Source organism: Scyliorhinus canicula, chromosome 4 (assembly GCF_902713615.1).
Source record: "Scyliorhinus canicula chromosome 4, sScyCan1.1, whole genome shotgun sequence".
NCBI lineage: Eukaryota > Metazoa > Chordata > Chondrichthyes > Carcharhiniformes > Scyliorhinidae > Scyliorhinus > Scyliorhinus canicula.
Window position 1 is genome coordinate 145,158,496 of NC_052149.1, and position 26,296 is coordinate 145,184,791.

Sequence of the window (26,296 nt, forward strand, 5' to 3'; positions counted from 1 at the left end):
CCCTGGAAAGTGTTTCTGAATCCTTTTGGATGGCGGGACAGAGAATTGTCTAGAATTTCCAGCACAGAAACAGACTTTTCTGCCCAACTAATTTATGCCTGTGCTGATTTTCCGCACCAGTCAGCTCCTACACTTTTCATCTCGCCATGTCAGCATGTCCTTCTATTCCTTTCTCCCTCACATTTAGATCTATATTCTTCATAAATGCACCTCTGCTATTCATCTCATTACTCCCTGCGGAAGAGAGTTTGACATTCTTTACACTCTTTTGTATAAAGACATTTCTCTTGAGTTCCCCTATTGATGAGTTCCCCCCATCCACACACACACACACACACTAGGAACAAAGGGACCTCAATATGTAAGTCATTGAAGGTGGCAAGGCATGTTGAGAGAACAGTTTATAAAACATACTCTATCATAGATTTTATTAATAGGCATTGACTAAGGATGTGCACGGTAGCACAGTGGTTAGCACTGTTGCTTCACAGCGCCAGGGTCCCAGGTTTGATTCCTGGCTTGGGTCACTGTCTGTGTGGAGTCTGCACATTCTCCCTGTGTCTGCATGGATTTCCTCCGGGTGCTCCGGTTTCGTCCCGCAAATTCCGAAAAACATGCTGTTAGAAAATTTGGACATTCTGAATTCTCCCTCTGTGTACCTGAACAGGCGCCGGAATGTGGCGGCTAGGGGCTTTTCACAGTAACTTCATTGCAGTGTTAATGTAAGCCTACTTGTGACGATCAAGATTATTATTATTAGATTATTTTTAGGTCATAAGACACTTGTTCGGCCTTATCTGGAGTACTGCGTGCAGTTCTGGGAACTCTACTTGCAGAAAGAGGTGAAGGCATTGGAGAGAGTACAGAAGAGATTTGCCCGAATGATTCCAGGGATAAACAGCTGTAGCTATGAGGATAGATTGGCAAGGTTTTAGAGAAACGAGGGCTGAGGGGAGATTGTTATTCAAGGTCCTGAGGGGTGTGGACAGGGTAAATACTGAGAAGTTGTTCCCTCTCAAGAGTACATTGGATTGGATTGGATTGGATTTGTTTATTGTCACGTGTACTGAGGTACAGTGAAAAGTATTTTTCTGCAAGCAGCTCAACAGATCATTCAGTACATGGGAAGAAAAGGGAATTAAACAAAATTCAAGAAAATACATAATAGGGCAACATAAGATATACAATGTAACCACATAAGCATTGGCATCGGTTGAAGCATACAGGGTGTAGTGTTAATGAGGTCAGTCAATAAGAGGGTCATTTAGGAGTCTGACGACGGTGGGGAAGAAGCTGTTTTTGAGTCTGTCCGTGCGTGTTCTCAGACTTCTGTACCTCCTGCCCGATGGAAGAAGTTGGAAAAGTGAGTAAGCCGGGTGGGAGGGAGGTGTAGATGGAGTCCATGGATGGGAGGCAGGTTTGTGTGATGGACTGGGTGGTATTCACGACTCTCTGAAGTTTCTTGCGGTCCTGGGCCGAGCAGTTGCCATACCAGACTGTGATGCAGCCCGATAGGATGCTTTCTATGGTGCATCTGTAAAGGTTGGTGAGTGTTAATGTGGACATGTCGAATTTCCTTAGTTTTCTGAGGAAGTATAGCCGCCGTTGTGCTTTCTTGATGATAGTGTCGACGTGAGTGGACCAGGACAGATATTTGGTGATGTGCACCCTTAGGAATTTGAAACTGCTAACCATCTCCACCTCAGCCCCGTTGATGCTGACAGGGGTGTGTACAGTACTTTGCTTTCTGAAGTCAATGACCAGCTCTTTAGTTTTGCTGTCATTGAGGGAGAGATTGTTGTCATTACACCACTCCACCAGGTTCTCTATCTCCCTCTTGTATTCTGACTCGTCGTTATTCGAGATCCGGCCCACTATGGTCGTATCGTCAGAAAAACTTGTAGATGGAGTTGGAACCAAGTTTTTCCACACAGTCGTGTGTGTACAGGGAGTAGAGTAGGGGGCTAAGTACGCAGCCTTGCGGGGCACCGGTATTGAGAACTATTGTGGAGGAGGTGTTGGTGTTCATTCTTACTGATTGTGGTCCGTTGGTCAGAAAATCGAGGATCCAGTTGCAGAGTGGAGAGCCAAGTCCTAGGTTTTGGAGCTTTGATATGAGCTTGGCTGGGATTATGGTGTTGAAGGCGGAGCTGTAGTCAATAAATAGGAGTCTGATGTAGGAGTCCTTGTTTTCGAGATGCTCTAGGGATAAGTGTAGGGTGTGGGAAATGGCGTCTGATGTGGACCCGTTGCGACGGTATGCGAATTGAATTGGGTCAAGGCGTTCCGGGAGTATGGAGGTGATGCGCTTCATGATCAGCCTCTTGAAGCACTTCATTAAAACTGCCGTCAGGGCCACCGGGCAGTAGTCATTGAGGCACGTTGCCTGGTTCTCCTTTGGTACCGGTATGATGGTGGTCTTCTTGAAGCAGGTGGGGGCCTTGGAGTGGAGTAGGGACAGGTTAAAGGTGTCTGTGAATACCTCTGTCAGCTGGTCTGTGCAGGCTCTGAGTGCACGACCAGGGATCCCGTCCGGGCCCGTTGCCTTCTGCAGGTTCACTTTCAGGAAGGCCGATCTGACTTCGGAAGCTGCGATGGTGGGTATAGGTGAATTATGGGCTGCTGGGGCCCTTGACAGCGGATTGTTGGTTACCTGCTCGAACCGAGCATAGAATGCATTAAGTTCATCGGGGAGGGGTGCGCTGCTGCCGGAGATACTGCTCGGCTTCGCATTAGAACATAGAACATAGAACAGTACAGCACAGGCCCTTCAGCCCTCGATGTTGTGCCGAGCAATGATGACCCTACTCAAACCCGCGTATCCACCCTACACCCGTAACCCAACAACCCCCCCCCCCCCAACCTTACTTTTTAGGACACTACGGGCAATTTAGCATAGCCAATCCACCTAACCCGCACATCTTTGGACTGTGGGAGGAAACCGGAGCACCCGGAGGAAACCCACGCACACACGGGGAGGACGTGCAGACTCCACACAGACAGTGACCCAGCCGGGAATCGAACCTGGGACCAAACTTTGTAGCCCGTTATGTTGTTTAGTCCTTGCCACAACCGCCAATAGTCTGTCTGTACATGAAGAAGTACAGAGAACAGGTTCAAAATTATGGGCAAAAGTGATGTGACAAAAAAATGTTTTCACACACAGGGTGGTTGGAGTTTGGAATGAACTTGCTGAGAGGGTGGTGGAGGCAGGTTTGCTTGAAGTATTCAAAAGAGAATTGGATTGCTATGTGAAAAAAAAGAATATGCAAGGTTACCAAACTTAAACTGAAATTTTGGGTGGAATTTACCGACTAACCCGTCGCATGTTTCTCTGAAAGATAATTCTACCCAGTCTCACTCCCCTTAAGTGGGACTGGGTAGAATTATCTTTCAGAGAACCAGTGTGGACTCGATGGGCTGAAGGGACTCCTTCTGCACTGTAAAGATTTTATGAGTCTGTGATATCTACCTTATGTCTACCCTATCAACCCCATTCCCATACCAGCCTCCCCAGACAGGCGCGCAATGTGGCGACTAGGGGCTTTTCACAGTAACTTCATTGAAGCCTACTCGTGACAATAGGTGATTTTCATTTTTAATTTCATAATTTCAGAAGACATAGGGTGGAATTTACCAGCTGTTCATGGCGGCAATATATTCCGGTCCCACCAATGGTGCACGGGTTTCCCGGTGACGAGGGTACAGTCAATGGAAAATCCCATTGACAACACCCGGAACAGAAAATCCCACTGGCGGGCCGCCTCCGCCACCGAGAAACATGGTGGTTGGTAAATTCCGCCCATAATTTCAATTTAAGTTATTTTTACAGTGCGATGGATGTTTCTATTATGTTGGAGATTAAAAGATAAATCAGATGGAACTTTGGATTTAGGTAGAGATGTAGTTACAGAACCCAACCAGTTCCGTCATTGACGTTGCCCACCCAATGTCCATTCTTTTTTGCTGCTACCCTCAGTGCTTCTTCCAAGTGGTGTTCAACAATACAGGAACATCACGTCATTCTGTACATCTGAATGGGGAGGCAGATGGCAAGAGGCTGCTCTTGTGGAACTGCGCTGTTCATAATCCATATTAATGACTTGGAGGAAGAGACAGAGAAAACATAGCTAAGTTTGCGACACGACAATGTAAGGTGGAAAGATAAGCTGCAAGGAGGACACGGAAAGTTTGCAAAGAGATAAAGACAGATTAAGTGAGTGGGCAACAAGATGGCAGATGGAATATAATGCAAAGAAGCGTGAAGTTATTCACTTTGCTCATAAGAATAGAAAAGCAGAATGTTTTTTGAAAGGTGAGAAACTTGTAAGTGTTGATGTTTAAAGAGACTTGAGTGTACTTGTACATGCAATGCAGAAAGTTAGCATGCAGTAGCAAGCAATGTGGGAGGTAAATGACTGGCCTTTATTGTAAATGGATTGGAGTACAGGAATAAATGATTCTTGCTGCAATTGTGTAGGGTTCTAGTGAGAATAGATCTGAAGAACTGCGTGCAGGCTCCTTAGGCAGCACCTTCCAAACTCATGACTGCTATGATCCAGAAGGACAAGAGCAGCAGACACATGGGAACACCAGCACCCAAAAGTTCCCCTCCAAGTCTCTCACTATCCTGACTTGGAAATATATTGCAGTCCCTTCACTGTCACTGGGTTAAAATCCTAGAATTCCCTCCCGAACAACACTGTGGATGTACCTACACCGCATGGACTGCAGTGGTTCAAGAGCAGCTTGCTACAACCTTCTCAAGGGGAATTAGAGGTGGACAATAAATGCTGGCCTACCCAGTGAAGCCTTCATCCTGCAAATGAATAAGAATAAGTTTGGGTTTCCACATTTAAGAACATTCATTGGAGGGAATACAGTTAAGAGTCACTGAATTGGTCCCGTGGATGAGAGTTGTTCCATGATGAGAGGCTGAGTAAATTGGGCTGATATTCTCTGGAATTTACAAGAATGTGAGGTGATCTCAGTGAAACCTACAAAAGGGGTTTGATAGGGTGGACGCTGAGAGATTGTTTCCATTGGTTGGAAAATCAAAACATGGAGGGCAAAATCTCAGGATAACGATAAGGGGCTGATCATTTAGGACTGAGATGAGCAGAAATTGCCTCACTCAAAGAGTTGTGAATCTTTGTAATTCTCCATCCCCAGAGGGCTGTGGGACACTCCATTGTTGCATAGATTAAAAGGCAGTAGAGACAGATTATTGATCTCTCAGGAAATCAAGGGATATGGGGAGCAAGTGGGATAGCGGACTTAAACCCGAGATCAGTCATGATCGTATTGTATGTTGGAGCAGGCTCGACAGACCATGTGACCTACCTCTGTCTCTATTTCTTGTGTTATTCTGTTCATAGAATCATTGAATGGTTAAAGCGCCGAAGGCGACTATTCTACTCATCATGTCTATGTTGGCTTTCTGCTAGAGCAATTCAGCTGGACCCATCTTGAGACCCCCAGGACATTCAGCTAAGAGCATTGCAGGAGTGTTAAGAATCAGAGACCATGACTGGCAATAGTTCACTTCATTGCAGAGTGGCACAGGATGGATGCAACTTGCGTATCTTTGGCTTTAGCTGTACATTTGTACCCACGTGTCCAATTTCCAAATAAATAACAGTGACGCCATCAGCGTCACTTCTTTTTACAACACATTCTGGTCCGATCATTCCCATCGTGAATGACTGGTAGCAAACCGGGAAAGTTCACATTTCTGTAACACCGCACAATGTTCTCAGAATGTTTGAAAACAATTGATTGCAAAGGATTACTTCTGAAGAACAGTCATTGTTGCTTTGAAAACAAACATGACAGCCAGTCAGAGCTAAATAAGGTCCCAAAAGCAGTAAATTAATGAATCTCCAATTTTGTGTCATGTTGTCAGAGGCTAGAATGGTGGCCAGGATACATCACTCTAATGAGAGCTACATTCGGAACAGATACTCTGAGCTTTACTTTAACACCTCATCTGTAAGTGTGGCCTTTGGGAAGTATTTGCCTCGTTATGGCACTCAAGTGTCAATCCGAACTCTTTCTAGAATTCACTTTGTTTATTAATTCATGGGATGTGGGTGTCGTTGGTTAGGCAAGTCATTGCCATTCCTAATTGCCTTTGAGAAGGTGGTGGTGCTTGAACCACTGCAGCCCATGTGATGTCGGTACACCCACAGTGCTGTTAGGGAGGATGTTCCAAGATTTTAATACAGTGACATTGAAGGAACGATGGCACAGTGGTTGGCACTGCTGCCTCATAGCTCCAGGGACCCGGATTCAATTCTGGCCTCGGGTGACTGTGTGGAGTTTGCACTTTCTCCCCGTTGCTGCGCGGGTTTCCTCTGGGTGCTCCGGTTTCCTCCCACAGTCCAAAGATATGGAGGGTAGGTGGATTGGCCATGCTGCGTTGCCCCTTATTAGGGTTACAAGGGATAGGGTGGAGGCATGGACTCAAGTAGGGTGCTCTTTCTGAGGGCTGTGCAGACTCCATGGGCCAAATGGCTTCCTTCTGCAGTGTATGATTTTATTTTTTTTAATGAATTTAGAGTACCCAATTTTCTTTTCAATTGAGGGACAATTTAGCATGGCCAGTCCACCTGCACTTCTTTGGGTTGTGGGTGTGAAACCCACGCAGACAAGGGCAGAATGTACAAACTCATTGTATGATTCAATGATTCTATATTTCCAAATCAGGATGGTGAGTGACTTGGAGGGGAACCTCCATGTGGTGGTGTTCCCATGTGTATTGTGCCCTTTATCTTCGAGTTGGTAGTGGTTGTGGGTTTGGAAGGTACCGGCAAAGGTGACTTGGTGAAGACATCTTGTAGATGGTACACACCATCCAGGACAAAGCAGCTCACTACCACTTTCTCAAAGGCAACTAGGAATAGGAAATAAATGCTGGCCCAGCCAGCAACACCCACATCCTGTATATAATTTTTTTTAAAGGATGGTATTGAGCTTCTTGAGTGTTGTTGGAGCCAAACTCATCCAGGCAATTGGAGAGTATTCTATCACATTCTTCACTTGTGTATTGTGGATGGTGCACATGCTTTGGAGAGTCAGGAAGTGGGCTACTGACTGCAGAATCCCCAGCCTTTGACCTGCTCTTGTAGCCACAGTATTTAGAATTCATAGAATTTACAGTGCAGAAGGAGGCCATTTGGCCCATCGAGTCTGCACTGGCCCTTGAAAAGAGCACCCTACTTAAGCCCATGCCTCCACCCTATCCCCGGAACCTAGTAACCCCATGTAACATTTTGGGTACGAAGGGTAATTTAGCATGGCCAGTCCACCTAACCAGCACATCTTTGAACTGTGGGAGGAAACCGGAGCACCCGGAGGAAACCCACGCAGACACGGCAAGAATGTGGAGACTCCGGACAGACAGTGACCCAGTGGGGAATTGAACCTTCGACCCTGGAGCTGTGAAGCTACATTGCTAGCCTCTGTGCTACTGTGCCACCTCCATATTTATATGGCTAGTCCATTGCACTAATCAGGTGTACCGTTCAAGCTCCAGACATACTATGGAAATGGTCAGTTACAGTTAATCTTTCCCAGACATGGCTGAAGCAAGAAAGAGATATCTCTGGGCTGATTCGTCAACTGGAATTTCGTGACCAGAAGTAGCACTCGCAGGAGGCACGCTTTGGGAATTCCCATTCCAATCGATTTCACATTAACTTACGTTACAGTTTTGGTTCTGTTGGAACCAGCCTTTCATGTGTCGGAAGGTTTTTAAACACCAATGCAAGACACTTGAGCACAGTTTAAGCCAACTCTTGCTTTGGAGCAGTACTAAAAGAATGCTGCACGATCAGAGGCCCCGGGCGCGATTCTCCGATCCTGGGGCTAAGTGTTGATGCCGTCGTAAACGCTGGGGCGCCATCACAGCTGGCGCGAGTTCGCGCATGCGCGCCACGGCCGGCGTGATTTTGCGCAAGCGCATAGGTTGTCTTCTCCACACCGGCCCCCGGGCGACTGCAAAGTGTAGTCGCTGCCATGCAGAAAACATTGCAGCCAATTTGTGCAAAGGAAGCTTCAGAAACAGCATAGTAATGCCGGGCAGATAATGGGGGGGGGGTTTTCCGTACCTTCCCATCGGCAGGATTTTCAGGTACCGTCAAAGGTGACGCCTCCAGCACTGTGCTCCCTGGCCGCCACGCAAATCACTGTGGACATTAGTGGAACAGGAAGATCCCACCAACTATCAATGGAGAGGCGCCTCTGCTACCGGCAAACATGCTGCGGGGGTGGGGAAATCCTGCCAAATGTGTTTTATTGTTGTTGAGGTATAAACATTGGCAAGGACATGGGGAGAACTCCCCTCCTTTTCTTCAAAATAATGTCCTTGGATATATTCCACTCACCTGAGGGGACCAGGACATTGATTTAATCTCACCTGAACAATAGCATTGCCCCCATTGCTACACGAGGGTTTTTTGATTTATACACTCCAGTTTCTGTAGTGGGACTTGAACAGCCAACCTTCAGAACTAGAGGCCAGTGTGCCTCGGCTGACAACAAATACATGCCATTTACATTATAACCTGATCATGCTGACAAAACAACCAAGTTCAGCCCATTGGGAAGGCCAGAAATACAGCAGAAGACATCATGTTGTCTTTGTGTCAACATTGGTTCCCCCGAGGCTGGACAGAAAGCTGATGAAACCATATGCTCACATTCAGTGACATTCCTTCAAGAAAGCCGCATGAAGAAGCATCATTGTTGTCAAGGTGACTGGGAGACTTGTCAATCCCAAAGCATATGTTCTGAAGGTGAATCTTTCACTTCATTATGTCGACCAGGATCCACAACAAAGAGCTGACAATTTGCAATAGAGAGGAAATGCAATTGAATCTATTTTTTAACGTGCATCCCATTTTATTATGATGTTAAATGGTATTCCTCTGTAAAAACTTCAAATAAAGTAACTTTGGCCTTTGAGTCAAACAATGCATGTAACCGCAATTCATGCTTTAACTGGAAAAGTAAATATATAATTGTAATACTTTCATAAAGTTAGCTCACTAGAGAGCGATCAATCCAACAATGGGTTTAGGTGATGTTGTCTTTTTGTATATCGAGACTGCACATTGTTCTGCATGTCAGGTAGAATTTATTTTTACAAAGACTTTCAATAATCCAAACAACAAGGCTTCCCAAAGAATCATTTAGTATTTGTAGTGGCTGGTATGGAATTGAGTCATACAAACATGACTGCTCTCCTGTGGCGAATTGGTTAATCTCAGATGGAGTGATAGTAGGAAGCTCTTTCAACAGACTAATGGATTTTGAGGCTCAGAGCCAACTTCATTCAGAATTTTTTTTTTGTGGTACAACAGTTTTATTTTACATTTGTATCTAAATATCTTCAATTCATCCCAGAACCTGTTTAAGCATCATCTGCAGCAGCAGGTGCATCCCCTCCCTTGGTGTTTCGTGTGTAGATAACCTGTGCTCTGTGTTTGCACACCAGCTTGATCATACCTTTCGCAAGCAGCTCCTGTAGGGCAGCCCTGGCCAGAGAACCTCTGATCTTTAGTCTTTCAGAGACAACTGCAGGCGTGATGAGTTTATAGTTCGGCACCTCTTTCAGCAGTTTATCATATGTGGCCTTGTCAAACAGGATCAAGTTGTTCAGCTTATCTCTCACTTTTCCTTCGGACCACTTCTTCTTCTTGGCCTTGCCTCCAGTTTTGTTTACTGGATCTTTATCTTTTTTGCCTCCTTTCCCTCCATCTTTCTTCTTCTTGTCATCTTTAGGAGGCATGTTGTCGCTTCAAGATGTCGGCGTGGAAAAGCTTCATTCAGAATTCTTGGCTGAGAGGCCAGACATCTATTAGAGAACTAAGATACCCAAGCCCCAGAGAAAATATTGTCTTATTGACATCTTTAGCTCTCTGAGCTTTGCTTTCAGTTTTACAATATTTATTTATATAAGGTTAAGAAGTTTCAAGTGATTATAGTTTCAGCTATTGGGGTCTGATCGGTTGACACTTTTAAGATCATGTAGTAAAAGGACTTATTTTTAACATAGTGGAAAGTTGCAAATGAATTAATCTTTTTGAAAGCATTTTTAATTGGTTCTATACAGTGCATAATGGGTCACCAGACATAGAACATAGAACAGTACAGCACAGAACAGGCCCTTCGGCCCTCGATGTTGTGCCGAGCAATGATCACCCTACTCAAACCCACGTATCCACCCTATACCCGCAACCCAACAACCCCCCCCCCCCTCCCCAACCTTACTTTTTAGGACACCACGGGCAATTTATCATGGCCAATCCACCTAACCCGCACATCTTTGGACTGTGGGAGGAAACCGGAGCACCCGGAGGAAACCCACGCACACACGGGGAAAGCTTGCCAAAGCTTGGCATAAGGGGCATGAAGGCCATGGGGAGTGGGGGGAGGGACATATATTGACATGGGGGCCTTTGAGGATGGGAGGGGACATACGGTTCATGGATGGGGCGTGAACAATGTGTGAGGGATGGAAAATTTTTCTGCTTTAATTTTCACTGAGACAAAATGCCACAGCACTAAGATGGCCCTTTTAAACAGCTGGTCTCAACATCTGGCTGCCCCTATGGCTGAACGTCTTCCTTGGTCAACTGGCCGCTTCCAGCCCCCACCTGATGAAATTTTCCCAACTTCCGGTTCCCATTTCAAAGATTATGATGATTGATATTTATTGTCACATGTACTGAAGTACAGTGGAAAGTATTTTTCTGCGGCCAAGGGAACGTACACAGTACGTACATCGTAGACAAAAGAATAATTGACCGAGTACATTGATAAATGGTGCATCAGCAAATAGTGATTGGAGAGCAACATAGGGCATTGTGAATAGTGTTCTTACAGGGAACAAATCAGTCCGAGGGAGAGTCTTTGAGGAGTCTTGTAGCCATGGGGAAGAAGCTGTTCCTATGTCTGGATGTCTTCTGCCTGATGGAAGGATCTGAAAGAAGGTAAAGCCTCGGTAGGAGGGGTCTCTGACAATGCTGTCTGCCTACCTGAGGCAGTGGAAGGTATAGACAGAATCAATAGGAGGGTGGCAAGCTTGTGTGATGCGTTGGGCTGAGTTCACCACACTGCAGTTTCTTGCGATCTTGGGCCGAGCAGTTGCCATACCAGGCTGTAATGCAGCCGGATAGGATGCTCTTTATGACACATCTGTAGAAGTTTGCGAGAGTCGATGCAGACATGCAGAATTTCTTTAGCTTCCGTAAGAAGTAGAGACGTTGTTAGGCTTTCTTGACTGTTGCATCAATGTGAGTAGATCAGGACAGACTGTTGATGATGGTGACCCCCAGGAACGTAAAGGGCAGCATGGTAGCAGTGGTTAGCACAGTTTATCACAGCTCCAGGGTCCAGGTTTGATTCCTGGCTTGGGTCACTGTCTGTGTGGATCCTGCAGGTTCTCTCTGTGTTTGCGTGGTTTTCCTCCGGTGCTCCAGTTTCCTCCCACAGTCCAAAGAGCTGCAGGTTAGGTGGATTGGCCATGCTAAATTGCCCTTAGTGTCCAAAAAGGTTAAGTTGGTTACGGGGATAGGGTGGAAGTGTGGGCTTGGGTAGGGTGCTCTTTTCAAGGGCCGGTGCAGACTGGATGGGCCAAATGGCCTCCTTCAGCACTGTAAATTCTATGATTCTGAAGCTATCGACCATCTCCACTTCGGAGCCATTGATGTAGACAGGGGTGTGTGTTGTGCTACACCTCCTGAAGTCGATGATCAGTTCCTTGGTCTTCCCAACATTTAGAAAGAGGTTGTTTTTGGTACACCATGCAACCAAGTTATCTATCTCCCTTCTGGACTCTGATTCGTTGTTGTTTGAGATACCACACACCACAGTCGTATCATCTGCAAATTTATAGATCACATTGGAGTTAAATCTTGCCACACAGTCGTGTGTGTATAGGGAGTACAGCAGAGGACTGAGTACACATCCTTGCGGGGCTCCAGTGTTAAGGGTTATAGTGAAGGAGGTGCTGTTACCTATCCTGACAGATTGCGGTGTGTTGGTAAGGAAGTCAAGGAGCCAGCTGCACAGGGAGGGATCAAGTCCAAGATTGCAGAGTTTAGTTATTAGTCTTGTCAGGATAATGGTGTTGAAGGCGGAGCTGCAGTGTATGAACAGCAGTCTGTCGTAGGTGTCCTTGTTGTCGACGTGTTCGAGTGTTGATTGTAGGGCCAGAGAGACAGCATCTGCTGTGGATTGGTTGGGGCGATAGGCGAACTGCAATGGATCGAGACCGTCTGGGAGGCTGGCGTTGATCCATCTCATGATTAGCCGCTCAAAACATTTTATGATAACAGACGTCAGGATGAAAATCCAAGCAATAGTCCTTTGCCTAACTTTTTAGTTCTTGTATCATCCCTTTTTAATTTTCATTTGCACCTCCTTCAGTGCCTCTATGCTTATGATAGTACAGAGAACGGAACGGTGCACACCAAGTCAATACTCTAATTATCTGTTAGTTTAGCTCAATTGCCTCTATGTCAGAAAGCTGTGGAATCATGAAACACTACAGCCTTGAACACATAATTAGGGCTGCCATTTTAATGCAAATCAGGGATTGCTGTGCCTCAATCTGTCCCATTGCAAAGTGTTCCATGCACCAACAGGCTCATTTGTCAGGGCATTTTTCCTAATCTCTCTCCTCATTCTGTTAGTGACATTTTAAGTCACTTTTGAAGTGTAGCCACTGCTATGTAGGTAAATGCAGCTGCCAGTTTGAGATGAATGACTCATAGCAGCATTTTGGATTTTATTATCCAAAGGGGCACACAAAGTATGAAATATAAAATATTTTCAGCACAGTAACAGGTCATTTGGTCAACAGATCAATGCTCCTCCTACCCCTCTTCATCTAACTCATAAATATATCCTTTGTTCCATTTTCTCCCATGTGTTTATCCAGATTCCCCTTGAAAACTCCCCCAACATCCACCTCAGCGACTCTCTCCGTAAGCGGGTTCTACATTATAATTGCTCTTGGGTAAATAAGTTCCCTCTTAGGAACTATGTAATATTTATGTTCCCTTGGTTCAGGTCTCATCTGCAATTGGAAATTTGGAGTGGAATTTAATGCACCGGGTCCCCCCACCCCACCCAAGAGATAGGGGGCATGTAATACGATGAGAGGGTGCTGCGCAGGGACCTACTTTCCTGCCTCTGCCCCATTATGTAAGGGTGGGAAGAGCTCCAGAATGGCCTTCCCACACAAGAGCCAGTTGAGGCCCTGAAGCGGGAAACTGATGCCCACTTATCAGGCTTATTCCACTGCCAGGGCCGGCTCAAGGCACCGGCAACTCGGGCAGTCGCCCGGGGCGCAATGTGCTAGGGGGCGCCAGAGACTCGGGTCCCGCGCATGCGCAGTTGGGCCGGTGCCAACCAGCGCATGCGCGGTGGCCGCACTCCCCCAGGGTGGCCGCACTCCCGCCCTCTGTCCGCTCCCCCCCCGGTCCGCCCCCTCGGTCCGCCCCCCCCCCCCCCGGCCTCGGGTCCGTCCCCCCGCCCCCCCCTCGGGTCCGCCCCCCTCTCGGCCCCGCCCCCCTCTCGGCCCCGCCCCCCTCTCGGCCCACCCCCTCTCGGCCCCGCCCCCTCTCGGCCCTGCCCCCTCTCTCGGCCCCGCCCCCCCTCTCGGCCCCCCCGCCCCGCCCGCCCCCCCCCCCCCCCCCCCCCCCAAGGCGCCGAAGTTCAGCTTGCCGGGGGCGCCAGCAACCCTAGGGCCGGCGCTGTCCACTGCCACTGGTTTTCAACCAGTGCTGGGTAAGGGTGTTGCCTCATGAGAAGCCCAAAGAGTGAACCTGACTTTCTGGCGTGGGTACGTCATTCAAAGGCGCTCAGTAATTGATCGTGGGACCCGCATGGAGAAGGGAGTGGGGACCACAGAAAGCCACCTTTCTGCCCCTGCCTCCTTGCCTGCCTCCTTCGCTTGACCCCCACCGTGTGATCCTCATTCCGCTTTGATTCATCTGTGGATTGAGGTTCCTCGCTGATTCTGAGCCTCTAGTGGGTGCCATCAGGTGCCGCTCCCAGTGGTGCCAATGGCAATGGAGATCTGTTAATCCTGGAGAAGGTCCAACAGAGGCCTGTGAAGTGACTGATGGGTACTTAATACAGCCAGCCTTCCACAAAGTGGCAAGGTGGACCCCTGCTGGTTCTCCAGCTGGAGAGTGAAGCTCCTATCGCAATCATTAAATTTTGCCCATATTGTCTACATCTTCCCTTTTAAAACCTCCCAGAATCTTTAAGGTTACTAGCAGATCATGCTGTCACTTTATCTCTTGGGAAAAGAACCCCAGCCTGTTTACTTTTTCTTGCTAGGTGTGGCCACTCAGTTCTTGAATCATTCTTTGCACCTTCTCTAGTGTCTCTATATATTTTTTTTAATTTTACAAATACCTGAATAGATCACTGTGCTTCAAATGTAGTTTAGCCACGACTGTACCCAAGTTTAATACTTGTCTTGTCTTGTCCATCTAGATCTGAACTCCAGCACTGTGCTAGCTTCTTTTACAACCTTATTAACCCGCAGCTCTACTTTTACTGATCTGTAAGGCTGTAATCTGAGATCCCACTCTTCACCTATCTCAATTAAATACTTATTTTTCAAGAAGTATGTGACCTGCTTATTCTTTCCACCAAAACGGTATTATCTCCACTTATCATTACTGAAGTTCATTTGCTAAATGCATGTCTATTGTGTAAGTGTATTAATATTGTCCTGTATTTTATTTAATCCCCCCCCCCCACCCCCCCAGTATTAACCACATTCCACTGCCCCCACCCCGCTTCCCCCTGCCCCAGTATTAACCATGTTCCACCGATTTGGTGTCATCCGCAAATGTTGAAATTGTGTTTCCAATTCCTGAGTCGTTTATGCAAAATTAGTTGTAATTTGCATTTAAAACTAATCAAATCACTCGTGGTCTGGTATTAATTAGCTGATGAATGAGTGTGATCTGAAATTAATTGGTAACTAATTACTGTCTTTTATTATTTACACACAGCAGGTATTAATGTAAATTAGATCTGTTTACTGTTGATTTTCGCCACTTATTTAAATGCTTTCTCCATGCAGTATAGGAGCAGTGAAAGAATGCTGTGGTGTTCTTTGTGTTGCTTATTTAAGATGGATTGCATAGTGTTCCACAAAGACCACAGTATAGCTTTTACTTAAGAAAGCTATGATTTTATTTACACTACTAAACTGGGTTTCGACACTTAGGGCGAAATTCTCCGCACCCGCGGAAAGTCGGCAAACGGTCGTAAAAATCGGGACCGTTTTACGACGGTCGCGAAGGCTTCATTTCCCGACCGATTCACTTCCTGGAAATGGGCTAGCAGCGCGGCCGCGTCAATTACGTGCGTGATGACGACGGAACGCGACGACGACACGAACCCGCCCATGTGACGCCGCCCGACGCCGTAAAAAGGCGCGGGCGACCACAGAATCTGTCGGGCAGGATGTCGGAGCCTAGGCGAGCTGCACCTCGCTTTATTGATGCAGACGTCGAGGCGCTGCTCGATGCCGTGGAGCAGAGGAGGGGCATCATCCGCCCGCGGAGAGGGCATCGCCAACCTGCCAGCACGGTACGCCAGGCCTGGCGTGACGTGGCTGCTGCCGTCAGTGCTGTGGGGCAGACCCCTCGCTCAGCAGAGCAGTGCCGAAAGAAGCTACATGACCTCACCAGGTCTGCCAGGGTAAGTGCCATGAGGGTGCCCCCTAGTCACAACCATCCCTCCCCCTTAACTGCCCGGGGGGGGGGGGAGAGGGATTGGGGCAGAGTTATTTGAGGGTGGTTCACAAAGTTGTCACAGACCCAGCGCTCTGGCCCCGAGGAGAGATGCAATCATCTGATGACAACTTGCCCCCCCCCCCCAAACTGTGCCAGTATCAGAACGGACTTCTGAGACCTACCGTTTGTAATGATCTACCTATGTTTCCTCCCCCAACAGGCCAAGGCCGGTCATAACCACCGTGAGCGGCACAAGACTGGAGGGGGTTCGCCCAACATGCACCCCCTCAGCACCTTTGAACAGAGGGCACTGGACCTTGTTGGGGGGTCTGCCACCCGCGATATCGCGCAATGCGAGGTTGGCGGAACTGCAGCAAGTGAGACAACCCTCCCTGACAAACACCCTCCCCCCCCCCCATCCTCTGTCCCTTCACACACCCTGCCCACTGGGACACCTCCCCATCCTCTGTCCCTTCACACACCCTGCCCACTGGGACCGTCCAGCGGCCTGCCGAGCAAATCGAAATAACCCGTCTCATTCTCTTCCCTAGGACGTGATGCCGAACGACCAGGGCCGTCTGGCTGCAGACGGAGACACGAATCTGCCGCCACCTCACCCGGGGCCTCACAACAGAGGGTGCCCGATCAGCGGGCAGCCCTATCTGCCCCAACCCAATCTGCGGACCAGGACGCACAGAGGGTTCGAGGTCCACCACCACCACCAGAAATGGCCAGGGACAACCCTCCTGTCGCTGAGCGGCCCCACACCCTGGACGAGGACCTAACCATTGAGAGCGTCGGGCTTGCGGCACTGCTTTCTCCCACCACTTCCATCATCCCAGAGATACACACCCCGGCGGGCCTATTTAGTGATGAGTCTCCTGGGGCACAGTCTGGTTGTCACATCACAGATGAGCAGGTACAGCAGGTGGAGGTCGGAGCAACAGAGGGCCCGGACTCGCGGAGGCCAGACCAGGCCCAGGATGCAGCTGGCTCCCAGACGTTTTCGGAGTTCCTGGAGTTTCTCAACCCACCCGCACAGCCGATGCCTCAGGAAACCCAGGGAAACAATGACGGGATGAGGGCTTCCTTCCAGACTCTGCAGACGCTGTTAGAGGAGTCGATCCGCGTCCAAGAGCAGGGAGTGGTGCCGCTCATGGCAGAGACCCAGTCCGACACCGCACGGGTGGCATCCGCGGTGGAGGCAATGGGTCAGGTTATGCAAGACGTTGGGATTAATGTGCACGCGTCATCCTCGGCCCTGGACAGGGTTGCCCTCTCACAGGCAGCAATGTGCCAGAGCCAAACCGACATTGCCGGCGCCCTGCGGGCCATGGCCGAGTCTCAGCAGGTCATTGGCCAGTCGCAGCAGTCAGTCGCCGAGAGCATCAACCGCCTGACACATGTGCTGGATGGCGTCGTGCACAATCAGGTTGAGATCGCACAGTCCCTGGCGGGAATGTCTAACTCCCTGGACTCCGTCTCTGCAAACCTTCGGATCCTGGTGGATACCGTTGCAGGCCTCCAGGACTGGCAGCGCCAGGTGTCGGTGGTGCGACGGGGAACCTCCCCGCTCGCACCTCTGTCCCAAAGTGAGGCCCGGGGGCCACCGGGCTCCCCGAGGGAGGAGGAGGTTTCGGGGCCCGTCCCATTAACTCCATCACGGGACGTCCCGGAATTCTCGGCCTCCCCCCGTCCCATCCCTGGTGCATCGGGTGGGCAGCAGGCAGAGCAGGGTGGCACAATGTCACCCGAGACGCCCGCAGAGCAGCCTGGCCCATCAAGGCCGGGTCGCCCCAGGAAACGCTTGGCCAAGGAGAAACGAGTCGAGGGGGGCGATTCGCAGCAATCCCCCTCCACTCCTGCTGTATCATCTGGGGATTCACTTAGACGTAGTGGTAGGGCCCGTAAGGCAACTAAGATAGACACTGAGTAAGTTGGCACGGGTGAAGGGCACAGTTTAGTTGTAGGGGTAGGGCACCTGTAAATAATTGTTAATATTAAACACACTGTTCCACCTTACTTGTAATACCGTGTGATTGTTCCACAGCCACAGGAATCGTGATGGTGACCGAGTGTCGCTGGGGGTGGCGGGTGGTGAAACCTCGGTGCCGGGTGTGCAGTCCCTGCCCCTACCCCCCTCCCACAGCTAGCCCACGCAGGCACGTGATGGAGTGTCAGTGACGAACTCAGCGGCCACCAAGGTGGATGGTTCAGCTATTGCCATGGGTCAGACTCTCTCTAACGATTCTGAGCTCACAGCTCTTCGCAGAGCGGGCTGTCATCATTCCACATGGCACTGATCACACCCGCTGACACAGCCATCAATGTTGTGCCATTCCGTCTGGACCCAGTGATAAGCGTCATGTCGAAGTGGAGCAGTGTACACTGAGGGGGGGGGGGGGGGTTTGGTGGTGGCAGTTGTGTGGTGACCCTCTGCATGACTAGCGATGCAGGTGGTGGTTTGGTGTTCATCGGGGACGTCACATGCGATGCGTGAACCGTGCTGCCACCATGGCGTCGCGTGCCCGCCGTCCTTGCCGGGTCCGTCGTGCCGCCTCCTGGACATCACCAGCACCTGGGTCGTGTCTGCGTGCTGCGCCCGCCACTCCACCAGCGTCCTCCTCCTCCTCCTCCTCCTCCTCCTCCTCCTCCTCCTCCTCCTCCTCTGTGCTGGCACCACTGCCACTAGCTTCTCCCTCCGCCTCCTGCAACAGGTCATCTCCCCTCTGCATCGCGATGTTGTGCAGCGCACAGCAGACCACTACAATGCGAGCGACCCTGTCGGCCTGGTACTGCAGGGCCCCTCCGGAGCGGTCCAGGCACCTGAATCTCATCTTCAGGAGGCCAAGGCAGCGCTCCACCACACCCCTGGTTGCTGCATGGGCCTCGTTGTATCGTGTTTCCGCATTGGTCTGAGGCCTCCGTATCGGCGTCATCAGCCAAGACCTCAGCGGATAACCCCTGTCACCTAGCAACCAGCCCCTCAGCCGGGGGGGACGTCCCTCAAACATCGCAGGGATGAACGACTGCGCTAGTATGTAGGAGTCATGCACACTCCCTGGGAACCTTGCACAGACGTTCAAGAACCTCATGTGGGGGTCGCATACCACCTGGACATTAATGGAGTATGTCCCCCTCCTGTTTGTGAACACGTCCCTGTCCACAGCAGGCGGGCGCATGGGGACGTGAACACAGTCGATTGACCCCTGAACCCTCGGTATCCCGGCCACACTGGCAAATCCACGGGCTCGTGAGTCTTGACTTGCTCGGTCCTCGGGAAAGGTGATGTAGCGATCGGCGATGGCATAGAGGGCGTCGGTCACATCCCGGATGCACCTGTGCACCGATGACTGGGAGATCCCAGAGACGTCCCCGCTCGGAGACTGGAAGGAGCCGGTAGCATAGAAGTTCAGAGCGACCGTCACCTTGATGGCTACCGGGATCGCGTGTCCTCCCCCCGTTCCACGTGGGGCGAGGTGCGACAGGAGTTCGCAGATATGTATCACCGTCTGCCTACTCAGCCGGAGTCTTCTCCTGCAGGTGATGTCCGGCATTGTTAGGAAAGAGACCCGGACACGGTACACCCTCGGCTTTGGTCGTCGCCTCTGACGCCGTGGCTGCACCCTCACTCTCTCCTCTTCCTCTTCCTCCTCCTCCTCCTCCTCCTCCCCCCCCCCCCCATGCTGCTCGACGACTGGCAACTCCTCGGCCCTTCCCTCTGCTGCTGCAGCTGGCCCTGCAGCCACTGCGGGTTGTGGGTGTGGATGCTGCTGCATCTCCAAATCCAGTAGAGCTGCCCCAACCACTGCGCAGAACATAGCCGTTCTGTTCCCATGCATCGTGCTAACCTACAGAAGGGTGGTGGGGGGCGGAGAAACGGGACATGTTAGACGGACGTTAGTCGACACCTCGGCAGCCGCCAGCCATGGGATACCAGTGTGTCCCGGTGGCCTGGTCGCGCTGCTGACACGCGGTCAGCCTAACCCCTGGTCACTTCCTGCATCCAACGGCCAGTAAACTATGTCCTCCTCACGGGTGCGTCAGTGGCCTGTGGCCGGAAGCCACAGGGGAACCAGCGGCCGTGTCCTCGTCACCTGCACACCATGGCATGGTGGCAGACATTTTGTTACGGGGTTGGACGGCTCACTCTCTACCTAAACCCCCCCCCCCCCTCCGTCGCCCCCCACTGCCTCCCCCGTCTCCCCCACTGCCCCCTCCGTCTCCCCCACTGCCTCCTCCGTCTCCCCCACTGCCCCCTCCGTCTCCCCCACTGCCTCCTCCGTCTCCCCCACTGCCCCCTCCATCTCCCCCACTGCCTCCTCCGTCTCCCCCACTGCCCCCTCCATCTCCCCCACTGCATCCTCCGTCTCCCCACTGCCCCCTCCGTCTCCCCCACTGCCCCCTCCGTCTCCCCCACTGCCCCCTCCGTCTCCCCCACTGCCCCCTCCGCCTCCCCCACCGCCCCCGTTCTGGACCCCCTCCCGGTCCCAGGGATGCCTTCCCCGTTGTGGCCAGACTCGAGCGGTGCGCTGAGCGGTGCGCTGAGCGGTGCGCAGAGTGGTGCCCTGACCTCCTCCAAGCAGTCGTCAGCCAGGCCGACTGGTTGACGAATTTAAAAAGCAGGTGTGTTTCACGACGTCCAAACAGGGCGCCATGACGTCGGGACTTCGGCCCATCCGGGCCGGTGAATAGCGGGGGGTCTCTCAGTGGCGATTCTGGTCGTGTCAGGGGCGGGAAGGAGGCGTTTGTCGGGAAACGCGACTCCGACAATTTGCGGGGTTCGGAGAATAGCGGGAGGGCGTCGGAACAGCGTCGCCGTAAAAATTTCCGACGCCCGCTATTCTCCGACCCGTCGTGAGTCCGGAGAATCTCGCCCATGGTCCTTGTAGAATACAGAATTGATTAATAACATCTAACTACACTCACCTACTGCTAATCTCACTAACTGGTCTAACTATAATCTAACCTTCTCTCACTAACTGCTCTGATGACCTTCACTAGCTATCTCCTGTATGCACTCCTTCCCCAAGGTCTAGCATCACTGCTTTATATAGTAGTATCTGCAGCTCCCTCTAGTAGCTATTCATGGTACTACATTAACCCTTGTAATGCCGATGGTTATGATAATACCACAAATGCTGGCAATGGTTAGTATGCGGTTAGAATAGACACCTATTTTTTAGCAATAAAGCTAGAAAATGCCGGATCATTTTCAGCAGGCCTGGCAGCATCTGTGGACAGAGAAACAGAGTTAATGTTTTGACTCGTATGACTTTTCTGCGGAACTGAAAAGGAATAGAAATGTGATGAATTATATACTTGGAGAGGGTTGGGGCAGAATGGAAAGTCAGTGATAGACTTCCCATTCTGCCCCATCTCCTCTCCAAGTACGTAATTTATCACATTTCTATCCATTTTCAGTTCTGCAGAAGAGTTATACGGAAATGTTAACTGTTTCTCCACCTACGAATGCCGTGGGTTAGCATAGATTAGAGATGCTGGAATGCTTCCACTGGAGCAAGAAAAGGCTGAGGCGATTTAGTAGAGGATTCATTCACCAAAGGAAATAGGCTGTTATTGTCTCCCCTTATCAATCTTAAAAATGTTGCTTAAAATTTGGTGGAATACTGCAATTTTTTTCCCCTTTATTCATTTATGGGATGTGTGCGTCGCTGGCTGGGCCAGCATTTGTTGCCTGTCCCTAATTGTCTTTGAACTGAGTGGTTTTCTAGGCCATATCAGAGAGCAGTTTTGCTGTGTATCTGGAGTCATGTGTAGGCCAGATCAGGTAAAGACGGCAGATTTCCTTCCCTGAAGGACATTAGGTGGGTTTTTAAACAATAATTGATGATGGTTTCATGGTCACCATGATTGAGACTAGCTTTATATTTCAATATGAAAGACGTTATACAAATGTAATTTATTTCATTCATTGTGCGAATTGGGACGTTTTTCCACTTTCCGCCTTAGCCATCCTGAGCACGATTGTTAACGTTAATGCTAGTAAACGCTGAATTAGGGCTTCTTTGATGCTGGGACTGCTGTCCACCAGGAACTGGACTGAGACTGATTAAACATATTTCACACAACCTACGAGCAATAAGACAGATTAATTAGGGGCTGGTTTAGCACAGGGCTAAAGAGCTGGCTTTTAAAGGAGACCAAGCAGGCCAAGCACCGTGGGTTCAATTCCCGTACCAGCCTCCCCGAACAGGCGCCGGAATGTGCTGACTCGCGGCTTTTCACAGTAACTTCATTTGAAGCCTATTAATAAGCGATTTTCATTCTTTTCATGTCTTTTTTGTCTTCAATAACAGAACAAGGTGTTCATCTACCGGGGGAAGGAGTATGAGCGGCGAGAAGATTTTCAAGGGGAATTGATGACTGAGTTTCCAAATGCAGAGAGAATGAACACGACGTCACCTCCTGCAATCAACATCAAAAACTCCCCGGGGCAGTGTATCCTTTGGTGTTGACGATAACAGAAGTGCCATCAGTGGTTAGATTACAATCTGTTCCTTAACTAATTGCTCATTGTTTCTGTAGCGAGAGGTTTGTGTGGCCGTACGCTCAACACTATATTGATGCAATTGTTCAGCCATGCTGTGATAGGTTTTGTGAGCTGAAGCACACAGTAAAAGGGCCTCCCCCAAATTAAGGGAGCACCTGACCGAGGCAATCTGGTGGGCAGGACAGCCGGCTAGATACGCGACACTGCTGGTTATCCAATGAGACCCTTTTAACAAACAGAAAAATACGGAGATCTAAACATTAGGCCTTCTCCATGTGATTCTGCTTCTGTTAGTGGTAATGCAGTCCTACCAAGTTGACACTATTTTCATTAAGCAAATAAATTCAGGAGCACTGCGAGTTTATGCATCGCTGTCTGCAGTAACAGCCACACACGGATTAAGACATTTTTTCTCAAAAATATACTTTATTCATAGAATATCTGAAAGAAACATTACAAAACATTTCTACTTGTCATAATATGAAAGTGGAAAGCTATTCACATTCTCTGCAGAGATCAAGATGCACTCTGAGGTGCTTCAATGCAGTAACTAGAACATTAAACATTCCAGTATTTTGGTTACAGACAGTACAATGTTGTACAAATAATATACATCGGACATGTTTCGTTCTGAGGTGTTCTGGCGCTTGGATTGAGAATGCCCCAATTCAGTTCCTGGGGTATTATTGTCTCAGCTGACCACTGCTTGTACATTAAGAGAAAGACGGCTATTGGCACTCACAGTGAACTGCAACTTGCAGTGAATATGAATTGCTGTGGGTCAGTCTGGAACAAGAGGCTGTAAATATGGGGTGGGATTCACTGGTCCACCAGCCCTGCGTTTCTCGGCAGCGGTCGTTTGCTGGCAGCGGGATTCTCTCTTACAGTGGGAATGTCCATTGAAGCCACCCCACGCCGCTGGGAGCTCACTGCCTGCGGGAAAAGAGAATCCCAGCGGCTGGAGAATTCCATAGAATGGCTGGGCTGAATGGCCTGTTTCTATGTTCCAGATTCTGTGTGGCATTCATCATAGCAGCTGGAGACCAGTGAGCTGTGCCAGCATAGTGCCAAAGATTATTTGCCCTTCCTTGTGAGGAGGAATTAATAAAGGACTGAAAGGTTGACCAAATCAAACAGACAGGCTCTTTCCCAGCCTCCTTTCCCTTTAGTTGTCACCCTTGGCAGTCTTGGACTGGAATTTCCTGGCTATTGGGATTCTCTTTTCCTGCAGGCAGTGCACACCGGCCCGTGGGTTTCCTGGTGGCTTGGAGTGGCTTCAATGGGCAATCCCATTGACAAGCAGTGGGAAGCAGGAATCCCGCCGGCATTGAATGGCATGCGGCCGGGGGACTGGAGAATCCCGCCCTTGGTAGCAACCTTGAGGTGGTGACCAAAGCAGGATTCAATACCCTCCTACTCGAGATAACTTGGGAAGGAGAATGCTATTGAGATACAAGAATGTTCCAGCTGGCATACAGTAAGGAAAAGGACCCAGAGCCTGTTAAGATAGACCTCTTGTTCCTACTATTTATCGTCAAATGCAGTGTGGAGGTGCCTGCCCTTCCACTGGGCCTTTCCCAACAGTGGGGATGATTGAAATTCTCCCCTTGACCATGAAGAAGACTGCAGGTACAGTGCCATTGATCCACACAGCGTTACAGCAAGCACCATAAGCCAAGGCATTATTTGAGATTGTGACCCACACAGAAATAAAGAGAAGCAGGTCATTATGAATTAGAATCAGAGAGAGGCTGCAACAAATTGGACAGAAGAAAATTGGTCTTAGCCTTTATAATTTGTTCAATGACTTTTTGCAGTGTTATCTATGCTTGAGGGGTGGTCAAAGGTGTCCATTTAGCGCCTGTTAAATTCCAGTTAGTTGCAGCTAGCTGAGTAATAACCAGGCTGCTTAATGATTCGGAAGAGCTGTACTATTTTGGGAATTCTGCAATAATAATGATTGCGGTGAGTGGTTTTCTGGCACTGACAGCACAGTTTGAAAAAGCAGGTCCAGTTTACTATTTAGCTGAGATCTCCAGTGCAGCTACCCGAGTAGGGGGCGGCACGGTGGTTAGCACTGCTGCCTCACAGCACCAAGGACTTGGGTTCAATTCCAACCTTGGGTGACTGTCAGTGTGGAATTAGCTCCCACAGACCGAAATGTGCAGATTAGATAGACTAACCATTTGAAATTACCCCTTAGTGTCCAGGGATCAGCAGATTAGTTTACGGGGATAGGGCAGCGTTGGTGGGGGAGTGGACCTGCGTAGAGTGCTCTTTCAAAGAGTCAGTGCAGTCTTGATGGGCTGAATAACCTCCTTCTGCACTGTAGGGATTCTATAATCGGTGATCAAGCGAAGGATATGATTCACTTTGCATGGGAGAGGATTAGGGGACAATAAGATGGAGAAAACAAACAGTGGTAACCTTCTACCAGTGTTCTCTCCTTCCCATTTACACAGAACGTGCGCAACAGAGTCAGGCCATTTGGTGCTACTGGTCCAAGGCTGCATTTAAACACCACTCAAGTCCTTGTAGCACTGTGGTTAGCACTGCTGCCTCACAGCTACAGGGTTCCTGGTTCAATTCCGGCCTCTGATGACTGTCTGTGTGGAGCTTGCACTTTCTCCTTGAGTCTGCATGGGTTTCCTCCGGGTGCTCCGGTTTCCTCCCATAGTCCAAAAATGTGCAGGTTAGGTGGATTAACTATGCTAAATTGCCCCTTAATGTCCAAAGGTTAGGTGGGGTTACTGGGTTACGGGGATGGGGTGGAGGCATAGACTTAAGTAGGGTGCCCTTTCCAAGGGCAGGTGCAGACTCGATGGGAAGAATGGCCTCCTTCTGTACTGTGAAGTCTATGATTCTATGATTCTCTCCCATCCCTCTATGTAACCCGAGCAGTATAATCTTCAGTTCCCTTTTCTCTCATATATTTATCTAGCTTCCCATAAATGCATCCATGCTCTTTTCCTCAACTACTCCTTGTGCTAGTGTGTTCCACATTCAAGCACTCTCTATTTTTCCATTTCTACCTTATTGAATCCTTTTATCACCTTAAAGACCGCCACCCCTCAGCCCACTCTTTCCTTCATAGAAATAGAGCCGCAGCGTTTTCATTGTTTCCTGATAGGTATTCTCAGTTTTGTAACTCATTTTTGGCACCTTTTAGTGTGCCTCTATATCCTTTTTTATAACATGGAGACTAGTGAAATGCACGGTGCCCCAAGTGTCAAAGAACAAAGAACAATACAGCACCGGAACAGGCTCTTCTGCCCTCCAAGCCTGTATTGGTCATGATACCACCCTTGGCCAAAATCCTCAGTACTTCCTTGTGCCATATCCCTCTATACCCATCCTATCCATGTGTTTGTCGAGATGCCTTTGAACGGCATTAATGTATCTGCTTCCACAACCTCCCCTGGCAGCGCATTCCAGGCATTCACCAGGCACAATATCTGCAGTATTTTGCTTTAATTAAGCTAGCAATTGAACCTGAAAGCTGTGGAATTTCAGGGTGAAGCCTGAGAATGGTCTCGTTGGCAGGTAGAGCATGGCTATTTATCCGAGAAGTTCTGTTAGGGTGGGAAGGGACTGATGGAGTAGAGTACCTCAGGCATTGGTGTTGGAACTGCTTCTATTTCTAATTTCCCACAGTGATCTGAACTCAGAAGTTCAATGCAGTATGTACAGATTTGTAAACAAAGAGGAGGAGCAGATTGGGAAGAGATAGGTCAGATGTTACAGAATGTGATTTGAAAAGAAGAGCAGACAAAACAATGGAAAATAAAATTTAGTGGAGACAAATCAAAAGTTTCCAAAGGAAAAAAGGAGGAAGCTTCACATTCTATATCATAAATAATTGAGGGTAGTGCTGAAAGGTGCTGACGAGTCTTATTAGACAAAGCCAAACATGCCGAACCAATGACGAGCAGCAGCAATAAAGCCAATAGGATATTGAACTACATGCGCACACAGTGAAATATAAATCAATTCAACTTTATAATGGGCA

At 49.3% G+C, this 26,296-nt stretch overlaps 2 protein-coding genes across 2 annotated transcripts in view; one reads left to right on the forward strand and one right to left on the reverse strand.

Moving 5' to 3' along the window:
• LOC119965058 (dedicator of cytokinesis protein 2-like) overlaps window positions 1-26,296 on the forward strand; it is a 759,716-nt gene that overhangs the window by 691,625 nt on the left and 41,795 nt on the right. The window contains exon 41 of the mRNA XM_038795299.1: window positions 22,094-22,235. Coding sequence (XP_038651227.1) covers window positions 22,094-22,235 — 142 coding nt within the window. The remainder of the gene's footprint in view (window positions 1-22,093; window positions 22,236-26,296) is intronic.
• LOC119965060 (40S ribosomal protein S25-like) lies at window positions 9,344-9,824 on the reverse strand. The gene has a single exon (XM_038795311.1). The coding sequence runs from the start codon at window positions 9,791-9,793 to the stop codon at window positions 9,416-9,418; it is 378 nt and encodes a 125-aa protein (XP_038651239.1). The 5' UTR covers window positions 9,794-9,824; the 3' UTR covers window positions 9,344-9,415.